Here is a 13,451-nt window from a genome sequence, read left to right as displayed (position 1 = left end):
GTCCGGAAGTGGTTAGATATTGGATGAAGATCCAAAAATGGATAGAGGAAATCACAGGGTGTTTAGTTGATCTTAAACCAGAGACGTATCTGCTTGGCTCCAGGCCTGGAAATATTAAGAAGGAAATATGGTATTTGGTTTTACATATCTTAACGGCGGCAAGGATGGGGTATGCTCAATTTTGGAAGGCAAATCATACCCTGCCGGATGAAGTTATAATTAGGAGAATACTTGATTGTGCAGAAGCAGACATATTGACCAAGAAGTTGAAGGGTAAAGAAGAGACACCAGCATTTCTATCATGGAATAAATGGTACATTTGGATGGATAAAAGATTAAAGAAATGAGGGTGGCTTGGAGGTTGGTCAAAAATGAAGTGATATAGTCTTTGTTAATGAATAAGCTTTGGAGTTGAATAGTTATAAGAGACTTAATGAGTGGAATATAATTGCTAGTTTAGAAGTAGATATAATGTGGAATTTTTGAAATGGTTTTCAATTTTTTGATTTCTTCGTTTTTTGTATATTGTAAATGGTTTTTTTTGTCTGTGTTGGTGTATGGTGTGTTTTTAACACGAAATGTAAAAAAAGATTCATTTATTAAAAAAAGGTTTTTTTGTTTGCTTAATTATTGTTTTATATTGTTATTTATTAATTGGTTGACTGAAATCTATTGTGGTAGTCCATACTTATGACTCATGTAGCGTGGCTATTTTGCATTGCCAGCCTACTTTGTAAGTATTCTGAGAAACAATCTTGTTTGACCGTGATACTAGTTTACCTCAATTGTACTCAATTTGCCAAACTTTTTTCTTGTATGTTTTTACTAAAGAGCATTCAAAACACCATGCACTTTTTTATGTACAATTACTTTGGCTTCTACAACATAGTTATCTGTGGCAACCAGATAATCTTGTAAGAGTTCTACCTAAAAGTAGATGGAGAGTATATTTTAGGTTATCTTCGAGTGTCTTTGAGATTCTGTCTTTCTATGACCTCAAAGGGTGATTATTTAAACTGGAAAACATCCCTCAAGATAAGAAATGAGTGCAAGAACTAAATAAGGAATGGCTGGCTTTAGGGGACTAAGGCAAAAAAGCAAATTACAATAAAATAATTCTAGTATATCTCTCTGGTTTGATACAGGTATTTATTACGAATGGCTGGATGTCTGATTTGGTTATTGTTGTGGCTGTTACAAACCGTGAGTCCCGTTCCCCTGCTCATGGAATTAGCCTCTTCCTAGTAGAAAACGGTATGAAAGGCTTTGTCAAAGGACGTAAGCTTGAAAAAATAGGACTTAAAGCACAGGTGAGTCCTAGGTAATTGCTCTAATAAGTATGTGTAGTAAACTCAATGGAAATATATTTCAGTTATCATTGCATTAGATAGCAAGCTAGATATATTTGGCAGTTGGCTGCAGAAATCTGTAACCTAATCTTACAGTTCCCATAACAGTGTTTTTCACCTACTGAATTCCTGTGAGCTTTTTCTTGAATGTCATGGTTCCAACAGATGTTACTCTTCAAAGAACTTCGAGGCATTGTTTACCTTAAAGAATCTTTATTCAAATAACATGGCATCAGCACGTACATGGTCAAAGCCAAAATCTGAATTCTCCTCCCCTTGCACATAGTATCAAACACAATTCCCTCCTCTAATTAACAGTCATAAATCACATTCTCCAATTAGTTTGAAATGCAGGCTTTCCCTCCAGTTCTCCAACCTGCCATTTCTTATCACCTCTTATTTCAAAAGTCCCTGCTTTCACATACTATTACAATATTGTTATGTTTAACTAACTCCCATCACATTCCTCCTCCTCCCCCAGTATCATCTAATTCTAAAAGTAAAACATAGGAAAGAAAAAGGCTGCATCTCCATATGTTGTCAAAGTAAGAACATTCGATGTTAGCAGTGTTGACTGATAAGCCATGAAACCCAACAGGACTTCTCAGCTGGATCCAGTGGCAGGAAGTGTTCGCTTTGCCACATTCAAATACAGAAAAGAGTAGAAAGTGAGTGCACTCAAAAAGAAGTGCAGAATATTTATATCACTCAAAGGTGGAGGGTAAGGATTTGGGCTTCTGGGAAAATAAAAGTAGAGCTGCAGAAATAATTGCCTCACATCTTCCATGTCCTATCTATGATAAAATGAGATTTTTTTTCCACCCATCATTACAAGTCAACAGAATAAATACAAGGTGGAACAAACATTTATTTCCATTATTATATATTACTTAGGCCTTGGAATTTGTCTATGCTAAGTAGTCACTTTGATAAATAGTATCCTCCATTCATTTTAACTCATCTGTGGGCCCACAGTTCTTTAAGAGACAAGCATTATAATACAGGGTTAATAAGGAACACTGACAAATATATGACTTTGTTATTTAAAATTAGGACACGGCTGAGCTATTTTTTGAAGATGTCCGCTTGCCTGCCAGTGCGCTACTTGGCCAGGAGAACAAAGGCTTCTATTATCTAATGTCAGAGCTTCCTCAGGTAAGGCAGACGTGAAACCATACTGAGATATAAAATCACACTGAAGAATAACACAAAGGCATTATTTGTCATTGCAGCTATCTGCCAGCAACAGATTATGCTAGATGACATTTGATCTTCTATGCAAGATGTTAACAGCTATCACCTATTGATTTCCAGGTGGAAATCTTGCACCCAGAATTGCACTGGTATTTTCTGTTGAGCTTTTAAGGCTTGAGTTTTTATATAACACATTGTAATATGCGAGGGAAAGATTTGAGGGATATACTTAGTAATGTTAATATTGTAATAATATATGTAGTATTAAATCTCACTCCTGTTCTATAACTATTGTACAGATACTTTTAGAAGCAAATCCATTTTTACTAGGGCCTTCTATGTGAATCACTGCCTTAGTGCTCTCTTTGTGGACTTTAGTAATGGAAACATGAAGTCTGTGTAATGTCAGGAAGAGCTATTTCCCTGTCATTAGCTTTGAGGGAGAAGGAAATTGAAGGTTTAGGAGACTGCAGCTGAGCCTTTCTTAAGTCCAAAGCAAGGCATATTTTGCTCCTAGTAAAGCATACTTTTAAAGCTCCAAAGGAGATGCTGATTTGTTTTAGCATTTCTTTTTCCTGTAGAATGTTTCCCCGCTCCCACTGCCCCAGGCCACAATTTCTGACACCAGTTTAAAATACCAAGTTATTGAAAACAGTTTAGAAGGGCCTTTTTCTGCTCAGCATCCACCAAAATAGAATTAATTCTTCAAAAGATTTCACTTAACTCAGTTCTATTTATATAGGCATTTGTCTACATTCTGTTATTGTTTTCCTGTCTCAAAATATTTTGCAGGGGAGGAGTATTATACTGGAATATTTCGATATGAGTCTTTCCTTTGGGAATATTATTTTCTGAATATGATTTATGTTTTTATGTAGAATACTAAGCATATCCAATAGTTCAAGCAGTTCATATACCTTTACACAGTAGCACTTGGTAGAGAGTCAAAGCACAAAGCTGAAACATATTATGTACACCTCAAGTCTGTTGGCTCCTCATCCCTGACTTCCATATGCTGATCAAAACTTCTGCATACCATAATCACAGATTCATCTCTCAATTATTTTAGGACCAAAGCAAAATATGTCAATGTTGGGCTGTATAGTCATTAACCTACAGTACAAACAGACAGAATATCAGACTGATATCTTAAAAGAGTAGTATCAGTTAAGAGCAATTTTCAATTTTTCCACCATGCATAAAGACTATCTATTTTGACCCTGCTTAAAATGTATCTTGATATTACAGGCCAGAATATTAAATATTACAATTGCATCTGGAGTAAGTCAAATTATTTCAGAGCTTTTCTTTCCACAGTCTTACATTTAATATACCAGACACAAATGTGTACTCAAAGCAGAAATTAAGATCTACAGTTGATGTAAGTACAAGGCTGATTTAGATCTATTTACATCTTTATAAACTAGAAAGGTTTATAAAGCCAGAAATGCAAGAACAAAGAGGAGGTATCTAACAGAAAAATGTATAGAGAAATAATATTTTTTCCATTTAATAATGAATATGTCTGAGAATGTCTTTCCCCCCCATAACTCACAAGGAAAGGCTCTTGATCGGTGATATAGCAATTTCTAGCTGTGAATTCATGTTTGAAGAAACAAGAAACTATGTTAAACAACGAAAAGCTTTTGGGAAAACAATTTCACATTTACAGGTGAGAACTTGAGAATATTTGTTTCCTCAGTAATATTTTTTAATTTAAAATTCTTTTGGGGTTTTTTTTCCATTTGGGATGCAGACCTGGTTGCCTGATGATTTGATGAACAATCTATATCCAAAACTTGTATATTTCTTAGTGTGGCTGTAAATCTTTCTTTTGATTTCTAGCAGAGGGCTGCTATTATGGTTTCTAGGACTCCTGGGACTTTTTTTTGTCCCAGGTATGCAGATTATATCCAGCTTTTTGTTCTTTTAGAAAGTGATTTGGAGACTTTCTCAGTTTATTCCTTAAAAACAAAAATGTTCGTATGAAGTGCATTGTTGTATCTGATCCTTAAGCTTTAGGCTAACAGTTAAAAAATGTATAGATTGACTGCTGATATTTTTAAAGCAGGTTGAAAGCCAGAATTATATCCTTTCTTTGCAAGCATGTCATAAATACATCCTGGTGCAGGTTATTGTAATTGCTGAGGGTGGAATTCTGTATTTATAATTCTGTATAATAAAATGTGCATTTTTAGATTTCTTAAGGACGGGGAAAAGATTTTAGTCCAGTTTATAACATCAACTTATAATATCAGTTATAATATCAAGCAATGGACTTGCTTTCTTTTACAAATTCCTGGCTTGGAAAAGCAGAAAAAAATCCAATTTCAGAAATAATTAGTAGTTTTCAGACACTCCTGAGGTGTTCTTTGGGGAAATGAATATGGGAGGCAGCTGCACTTCTTTTTGAAACATGCTCAGTAAAAATATTTTTCAGAAGAAAAATGGATTACTACTTTTTGGTGAACTTGCTGGAGGGAAGATTGCATATTAAATAGGAAATACATTGAGTGACAAGGAGAATTGCTGGTCAGGACAACTTGGGAGAGGAGATGAGACTGAGCAGAGAGTAGCATGAGAAAGTGCTAGAGGGGAGTTGGATGGCAGACAAAAGCAGAGATGGGGGGGAATTAACTGTGAAATTGCCCTTCATATGAAATTAATTCAATTTTCTGGGTATAATAGGAAAAAAAATAAACACTGATGTTCTTTTTAGGTACAAAGCCGATGTACTATCAAGATTAACTAGATATAAAATGCCTCTGTTCGTGATCAGTTTTACTGATCTGGCTAAAATTTACACTTGTAAAAGTTTTGTGTTTTTAAACTAAAGTTAAGGTAGGATTTTGAAAAAGGGGCATTATTTATTACCGTTGGTGATAGTGAACAGTACAACAGTCTTCATAGAGATAAAATCCTTCCACAATCTAACATATAACTAATACTGTATCTACTAAATTCGGAAAGAATTGTGGTGGGGTTCCATTCCCCACCAAATACAGGTAGTCCTTGACTTACAATCATTCATTTAGTGGCTGATAGAAGTTACAGCAGCACTGAAAAAAATGATTTATGACTGTTTTTCACACTTAAAACCTTGGCAGCATCTCCATGGTCATGTAATCAAAATTCAGATGCTTGCCAATTTATGACAGTTGCCGTATCCCAGGGTCATGTGATCAACTTTTATGACAAGTAAAGTCAATGGGGAAGCCATATTCACTTAACATTGTGTTACTAATTTAACAACTGCAGTGATTCACTTAACACGTGGGAAAATAGGCCAAACTCACTTAACTGTCTTGCTTAGCAATGAAAATTTTGGGCACAATTGTCGAGGACTACCTATAAATATTAAGGCTTAAATGTTTTTTACATACATAGTTTCAATATGATTAAAGTGTTAGTTTGCTTTGAGACAGTAAATATATTTTAAATTTTGAAGAATTTCTATGGATACTGTCTTTGAACATAAAAGACTATTTTTTGCAAAATATTCCCAACTATTACGGACATATAATTGGAATGTTCATAATGTCTTGCAAGTATCGGAAGATAATACATTTTATCTTTTCCTTTTCAATTGAAAGACTGTGCAACACAAGTTAGCGGAATTGAAAACACAGATTTGTGTAGGTCGGACATTTTTGGACAATTGTATTGATCTTCATTCACGGAAATGCCTGGATTCTGCTACTGCTTCAATGGCCAAATACTGGTATGTCTGTTGTCATATATATGTGCTCTAAATCTGAATAGTGACAATAAATATAATCTCATATTGTACTCAAGAATTGTAGGGACAAATACTTTCTGCAGAAAATTTAAATGGTTTACCCTATTTTCAGTTCTATTTTGTTGCTTTCACTCTGAACAATATGTATAAATAATTTTAACTGAGCACTCTTAGTTTTGCTTTAAACAAGATTTCATTAGAATCATAGCTGGAAGGAACTATAGAAATAATCCAGTCAATTCCCTGCTCAATACAAAATCCATCAGAGCATCTCTAATAGATGACCACTCAGCCTCTGTAGAAGAACTCTAGTGAATGAGAAATCATTATGTTGTTTGACAGCTTCTTTCATTGGCTGACAATTTGTTCACTGAAGAATTTCTTTCCGATGTCTAGTGTGAAATTTCTTCTTTGTTTTTACCTATTGGTTCTGGTCTGGCCCACTGGGGCAATGGAAAATAAATCCACTCCCTTTTCTGTAAGTTGACACTTCAGACATTTGAAGATTGCTTTCATATCTCCCTTGGCTGTCTATTCTATAGGTGAAATATATCCAGATTATTGAACTGACTCTGTTTGGTTTCCAGACTTTTCACCTTCTTGGTAGCCCTCCTCTGAACCTGTTCCAATTTGTCATTATTCTTTTTAAATTATGGTATCCAGAATTGCACTCAGTACTCCAAATGGGTCTGATCAGGGCAGTTGATCAAACTTGGTGACCTGTTTATGCATCCCAACATAGCATCTTTTTAGCAGCTGTATCTCAGTCCTAACCCATGTTTTATTTGATACCTTTGTAAAAGTTGAAATAGATTTCTTTCATTAATAAGGAAGCAGAACATGAAAACATAGGTTTGCTGACATGTACACACATGACATTCTAAGTGGAGTTTATTAACATGCAGGTTGGGCCAATGGTCTCTCACATACACACACATAGACTGCTGAGGCTCATGAATTTAGTAAGCCCTCCTTGTTTTCCAGATAGATATGGCTAAAGAAGACACCCAGCATTGGTCAACAGATGGGAAATAATTTGAAACACACACAAAACACTTTCAACTGAACACTGAAGCGCATCAAGTTCTTTGGAATACAGATACTGTAGTCCTTGACATGACCATTCATTCAGTGACAGTTCAAAGTTACAATGGTGCTAAGCGAATGGTAGTTACAGTTGTCCCTGGAATTCTGGTTGTTCCAGCACCCCGCAGTCTTGTGATTGTAATCTGGGCGCTTGGCAGTCCATTTGCTCTGACAACTGGTTGCCAAGTGCCCTGTGATAACATGATTACAATCTTTCCTGCTGGCTTCCCCAGAAAAATCAATGGGATAGCTGGCAGGGAAGGTTGCAAGTTGCTGGAGTAAATAACTCACCCACCTATGCACTTTCATCCAACAACTCCGTGCACATTTCTTGACTCTTGCCGTGCTTCCCACATACCCCTCGGTATCTTCCCTGCACAGTCCCTCTCTGATCCACACAGTGCCTCTTGGATACTTCTTCACACTTGATCAGCAAACTCTTGCACACTCAATTGCACACTCATGTAACTTCCCACACTGCACCTCCCATGCACTTATTCAACTCCCTTGCAAACCCTCCCTGACCTGTGATTTCTTCCTTGCACTCACATAGCTCCCTAACCTGCGCTGTGCCTCTTGTGGAAATGTGCTGATTCAATCCACTGGTTTCTGAAATTTACTGCCTGCCAGGAGCACACATTAGGGATGTCGCAGAATAATATATCAAATCCACTAGTAATTATTCCTTTCTGCTAATTCATAAGAGGGCGGATGATACCGGCAAGAATAGGCCCAGCCTGTTAACTTTGAAGAACTGGGAAGACAATTCAAGAAAAGAGAAACAAGCAATACGGCTATCACAAAAAACTTATTCTAAGCAACAATGATGACTTGAGGCCTAGAAACTTGGTTCTGTTAATACGGGTTGAAGGAGTGGGGGATGTTTAGCCTCAAGGAAGAAGAAACTGATAACATAATTTGGATGTCATATAGAAAAGGCCAGAGCCTGTTGTTTATAGTTTAAAATGGCTTAGCGTGAATTAATGGATTTAAGTTACATGTTTGTATATTCCCGTGGAATGTTAAGAAAAAAATGCTAACCATATGAGTAGGGGCGGTAGTGTTCAAGCTGAATATATATATTGTGTTCAAGCTGAAGCTCCAAAGTCATTTGTTGTGAATTAAGATTCCTGCACAAAACAGAAGGAAAGGATCTCAATGATTCCTTCTATCTTTGTGGATGTTAGTTTTACTGCAGGAAAACAAAAGATTAGCAAGTTGGAGGGGAGAATTAAACTGTAAGGTACAAAAATATGGAGTACAGTATGATGTTTTTGCTGGCTATTTCATAGTATATAGACATTTTGATATCTACATAATGCCATCCAGAATAGCATCTGTAATATCTAAAAAATATTGCATTAGATAAAGAATAGCAGTTTCTGTGATATTTATTGGTTTGGAGAAATGCATTATCCCTAAAAAACAGTTTGATACCATGATTAATGGTTTATCTTAAACACATCATTTATTACATTTTAACTATATTTTTAATTATTTTTTAAATATGATTATCAGTTTTTAAGAAGAGATTGGACAGTCATTTGCCCAGAATGATATAGGATTTTCTGCTCAAGCAGGGGGTTAGACTAGAAAATCTCCAAGGTCTCTTCCAGCTCCATTATGCTGTTATATTATAAACTCATGTTAAAAAGCAGGAATAATTCAGGCTACATGCCCAGAATGCAATGCAAAGTTGTGAATTATTTTTTTAAATAAAATATTTTGAGGGCCTTTATATGTAGGATACTACATTGATTTAGTGTTCTGCATTGATTTGAAAGAGGGATGATTAATTGGCAGGCTTTCAGTTGAACTTTATTATTAGCTGATTTCCTAGGAAAGATTTTGTTGACAAAAGAGTCTATATTCTAAATGATTCTTGGGAAAAAATGACTATCATATTAAAAGTTTGAATTCTATAGCAATGCAAAATGAATGAACTAAACATTTCTTGGATCCATTATTAAATTAATGGAAAAAAATAGTTATTTAACAATGTGTTAAATACAATATATATATATCAATCACACACACTGCACATATATACACAGGTAGAATTTTTCTTAAATCTGACTGGAAAAGCAGTCCATTGTTACATAAGACAGCTTTACCTAAATTCCTTAAAGTTCCGTTTTTCATTAGCCAGAAACAGCTATTGGAATTTTTTGCTGTTACATATTAACATATGTTTCACCAAAAGAAAACATCCAAGGAAATACTGTGTACTGATGCCAGATTAAATTAACTACATGGGTAAAAGAAGTGAGATGTAAGATTAAGAGAAAGAGCAAAACACTTTTCTTGAGATGTTTGTCTCTTATAAATTAATATTGTACTGAAGCACCCGACAGAAAAGCAATTATAGTTTAAAAGGAAATCATTCATCTGTCTGCAGTTGTACATACCTGTTTAATTGTACTTCCAGCAATATGCAGAACGCTTATTTATGGCTGTACCTATATATATATTGGGTATTGCCATTCATGACATGCTTATCTTGCTCTCCAATGTAATATTCAAAGTATCTTAAAGTTGTTTCTCTTTTGAATTTGATTTTAGCTATATATTCATATAGTGCTGTGGAGATTTTATTACTAAATAGAAAATTTACTTGGTATAGATAATTTTTCCATACTTTAAACTGATGTAGAAAACATTTTCAGTAGAAGATAAACCAATTTTTTGTATTGAACATTTATGTATAATGAACATCTTGCTAAATTTAAACCTACATTTAAAAGCCTTTTGTTCAATTGCTATTGCTAAAATGGGATTTTAAACCTTATATAAATTTTTGTATGATTGCTGAAATATTTTTGCTAGCTGTTAAAACTTGGCAGCTAGATAAATGGAAGTGATAATTTCAACTAGTTTCTGAAGCATAACAATTCAAATAGTTTTGAAATAGATTTATCTATCTATACTTTAAGGGCTTCTGATCTCCAAAACAATGTGGCTACTCAGTGTGTGCAGCTTCATGGAGGATGGGGATATATGTGGGAATACCCAATTGCAAAGTAAGTTACTCTTTTTATTTTGTTAGCCATGCAGTTTAGTTGAACAAATTAAGCATAAATACTTCAGGAATCTTTTACTTTTCCAGTCAGCTTACCTCATACAGTGTGAGCAGCAAGCTCAGGTTTTTATTGCAGTTAGATTTTCAGGTAGTATGAACTTCCCTTTACATTTTGTCTTTTTAGTAAGCAGCAAATGTGAATCTTACCTCCTTTCTTTTTTCTCCATGAGCTTTAATAATTATACTTGTCATCTTTATTCCCAGGAAGCTTAGGGCCATATAGATTTTAGAAATATTATGGAAAACAAGGTTGCAGAAACTTTAAAATTTGCATTTCACATTATCTTAAAAGCTACCAATCACCATTAACAAGGTCATCATTAAGATTATTTCTTGGTAGGAAAAGGTATATCCTATGACATAAGATATTTCTATTTATTAGTATTAGTATGCTTAATTCATATGCTTCATTATCTTTTTCCCCCCAGATCTTTTGTGGATTCTCGTGTTCAGCCAATTTATGGTGGTACCAACGAAATAATGAAAGAGCTCATTGCAAGAGATATTGTAAGCAACAGTTAGATGCAGTTCCATTTTACTTGATAGAAAACTAAATTTCATGAAAACAAAATCCCAGCATATGACTAACGGAAGAAATGGCATAATCTTTTAAAAGTTGTAAAGCATGAATAACAAAACCTTTTTCTCAGGTTGACCTTGAATGTTCAGTATTAAATCACTGATGATAAAAATTCATATTGAACAATACAAGACACTACGTTGTATTTTTAACAATTCTCAAACTTCTGAAGTTACTCTGGATGCAATGTACTGTGACCCTACATTCAAAATTAACACGCTACCTATTAGAGAAATTTTGGGTGCCAGAGGAAATGCCAACTCTAGAAACTTACATAATGGATTTTTTCAAAATAATAGAATGTGAATTTACTTCTAATACATTTTCTTTTTAAAATATTTTTAAAATATTGCTGTCGTTTCTGAACTCTTCAAAGAACTCTGAGGCATTAAAAGTCTTTAATAGACTATATGACTATGTACTCAAATTAAACATAATACAACACAAAAGAATCTAATGAAAGGAGCCAGTCCTTTTAGCATGGTGCAACTGAATGGCTGAACTATAATTCCCTGACACTGTTTAACCATAATTTATTGAATAAATGCGAATTTGTTGGATTTGTGTGTTTAACCTTATCCCACAACAACAGATTGAATTCATATAACAAACCAGAATCAAGCCATATTATGAATTAGTGGAATATATGAACTCAGGCAATGTGACAACCATACAGAACAGACTTATAAAGTTTAAGAAAAATGTAGAGGCCTCCAAATCATAGTACATCTGTTCAGCATTAATTTTATTCTATTATCCACTTCATGATGTTTCATAATCTTATGTATCGTATTCTGTGATGTAATAACAAAAGCTGTTAAGGCACCATAATGTTGCCCAAAACCTGACTCCATGCCAAGTACCATATAGATAGAATTCAGGTTTTCTATCCCCAAAAGAGCCTCCTGTGAAATTTCATTTGCACAAATTCGGAACTGGTGATAAAAATAAAACCCTCCTTCATAATTTCATCAAGGGTCACTAGGAAAGTGGGGCTTTGTTGTTAAAGTATCAGCAATACTTTGATAAAGCCAAAATCCAGATTCCCCTCCCCTGAGCACAATAATATTAAGGCATAGTTCCCTCCTTTGCTTAACCATCATAAATCACATTCTCCAATTAGGTAAGTTTTCCCTCAGCTTAACCCGGTATGGCAAGGACAACTAATCTTGAAAACAGCATCACTTCCCACTTGCAGGTGACAGGTCTCCCAATAGAAATTGGAAAGGAAAATTTGTTCTCCATTGTTTGGCATTTCAGTTGTTTAGAATTTCTCAAAGATAATATGTAGGGGCTCAGCCATACCTTAGACCACGGGTCGGCAACCCGCGGCTCCGGAGCCGCATGCGGCTCTTTGAGCCGTCTCCTGCGGCTCCCAGTCGCACCTCTTCTAACGGGCAGTGATGTGCGTGCACCTCTCCAAATGGAGAGTGGCACCGCCCGTTTGGAGAGGTGCGCGCGCACCTCTCCGAACGGGCGGAGGTGCGCGCGCACCTCTCCAAACCTTTGGAGAGGTGCACGCGCACCTCCACCCGAACGGGCAGTGGCGCCGCTCGTTGGGAAAGCTGCTGCGGCCCATTTGCAGAGCTGCCGCCTTCAGAGGAACGCGGCAGCTTGCAAACAGGCTGCGGCAGCTTTCCCAAGGGACGGCGCCACTGCCTGTTCCGAGAGGTGTGCGCGTCCCGGGAGTTCTTTTTATAGTCACAAAGCAGCAGGAAAGTTCAGAGTAGGTGCGGTTGGGCGACTCAGCGCTACCCTTCACATAGTTGCACACAGAGGTCCCCTTTTTCTGCTTGGGAGAATGCGAGGCTTCGGTGACCGAGGCCGCGATCGCGGCAGGTAAGGAAAAGGGAATCGGGCTTCTTTCAAGGGTTTGTCGTATCTCTGCTACCCCCTCCACCCAGTCTCGCCCCTTGTGTTCTTTCTGCTGCGTGGGAGGCAGAAATACTGGGGCAGCCAGCGCTGCCTGAGGGCTGATCGTGCTAAATTTCTGCCTTTCTCATAGTTATTAAAGCATCGAATGGCACCAAGAAGAGGGGTGCGATTCTGCCATTTTGTCGAAATGGGAAAATGTCAAAGTTGGGGAGCAAGTTCCTCGGAACTCTCCGGGACTTTTTAAATTAATCAGCACAATACTAGGCTGTGTGGAGAGCTGATGCAATGGAGGAGGGCTGCCAGTTTGTAAGGTTTGGGCTTTTATGTCGTGGGGTAAAGAGCACTTTAACAACAGGATCTTTTCTCGTAAAGAAAAAACAAAAGGCTCACGCTCTGTGTTGCTTTTCTTTCTCCCTGTATTTCTAAGATTACGGAAGCTTTGCCAGAAAATTTTATGCGGGTGGTTGAAAGATGGCATCACAATAAGGAGGTGACCATTTGACTGGGTGCCAGATTAATGTCGGCTCTGCAAACGGGCCGTTGCCGCTG

The 13,451-nt window shown here is 36.4% G+C and overlaps 1 protein-coding gene across 3 annotated transcripts in view; it reads left to right on the top strand.

The window, feature by feature from the left end:
• Positions 1-11,568, top strand: part of ACADL (acyl-CoA dehydrogenase long chain) — a 31,633-nt gene extending 20,065 nt beyond the window's left edge. For 2 of the 3 annotated variants that reach the window (XM_081313628.1, XM_081313629.1), the window contains exons 6-11: positions 1,146-1,310; positions 2,403-2,504; positions 4,102-4,215; positions 6,137-6,264; positions 10,302-10,388; positions 10,876-11,568. In XM_081313628.1, coding sequence (XP_081169754.1) covers positions 1,146-1,310; positions 2,403-2,504; positions 4,102-4,215; positions 6,137-6,264; positions 10,302-10,388; positions 10,876-10,969 — 690 coding nt within the window. In that variant the 3' untranslated portion in view covers positions 10,970-11,568. The remainder of the gene's footprint in view (positions 1-1,145; positions 1,311-2,402; positions 2,505-4,101; positions 4,216-6,136; positions 6,265-10,301; positions 10,389-10,875) is intronic. The other variant, XM_081313630.1, reaches the window with a different exon arrangement.
• The last annotated feature ends 1,883 nt before the right edge of the window (positions 11,569-13,451 follow it).

Source organism: Vipera berus (genome assembly GCF_964194415.1).
Source record: "Vipera berus genome assembly, chromosome: 1".
Taxonomy (NCBI): Eukaryota; Metazoa; Chordata; class Lepidosauria; order Squamata; family Viperidae; genus Vipera; species Vipera berus.
Note: the sequence above shows the minus strand (reverse complement) of the source record. Positions and strands in the feature narration are given on the sequence as shown.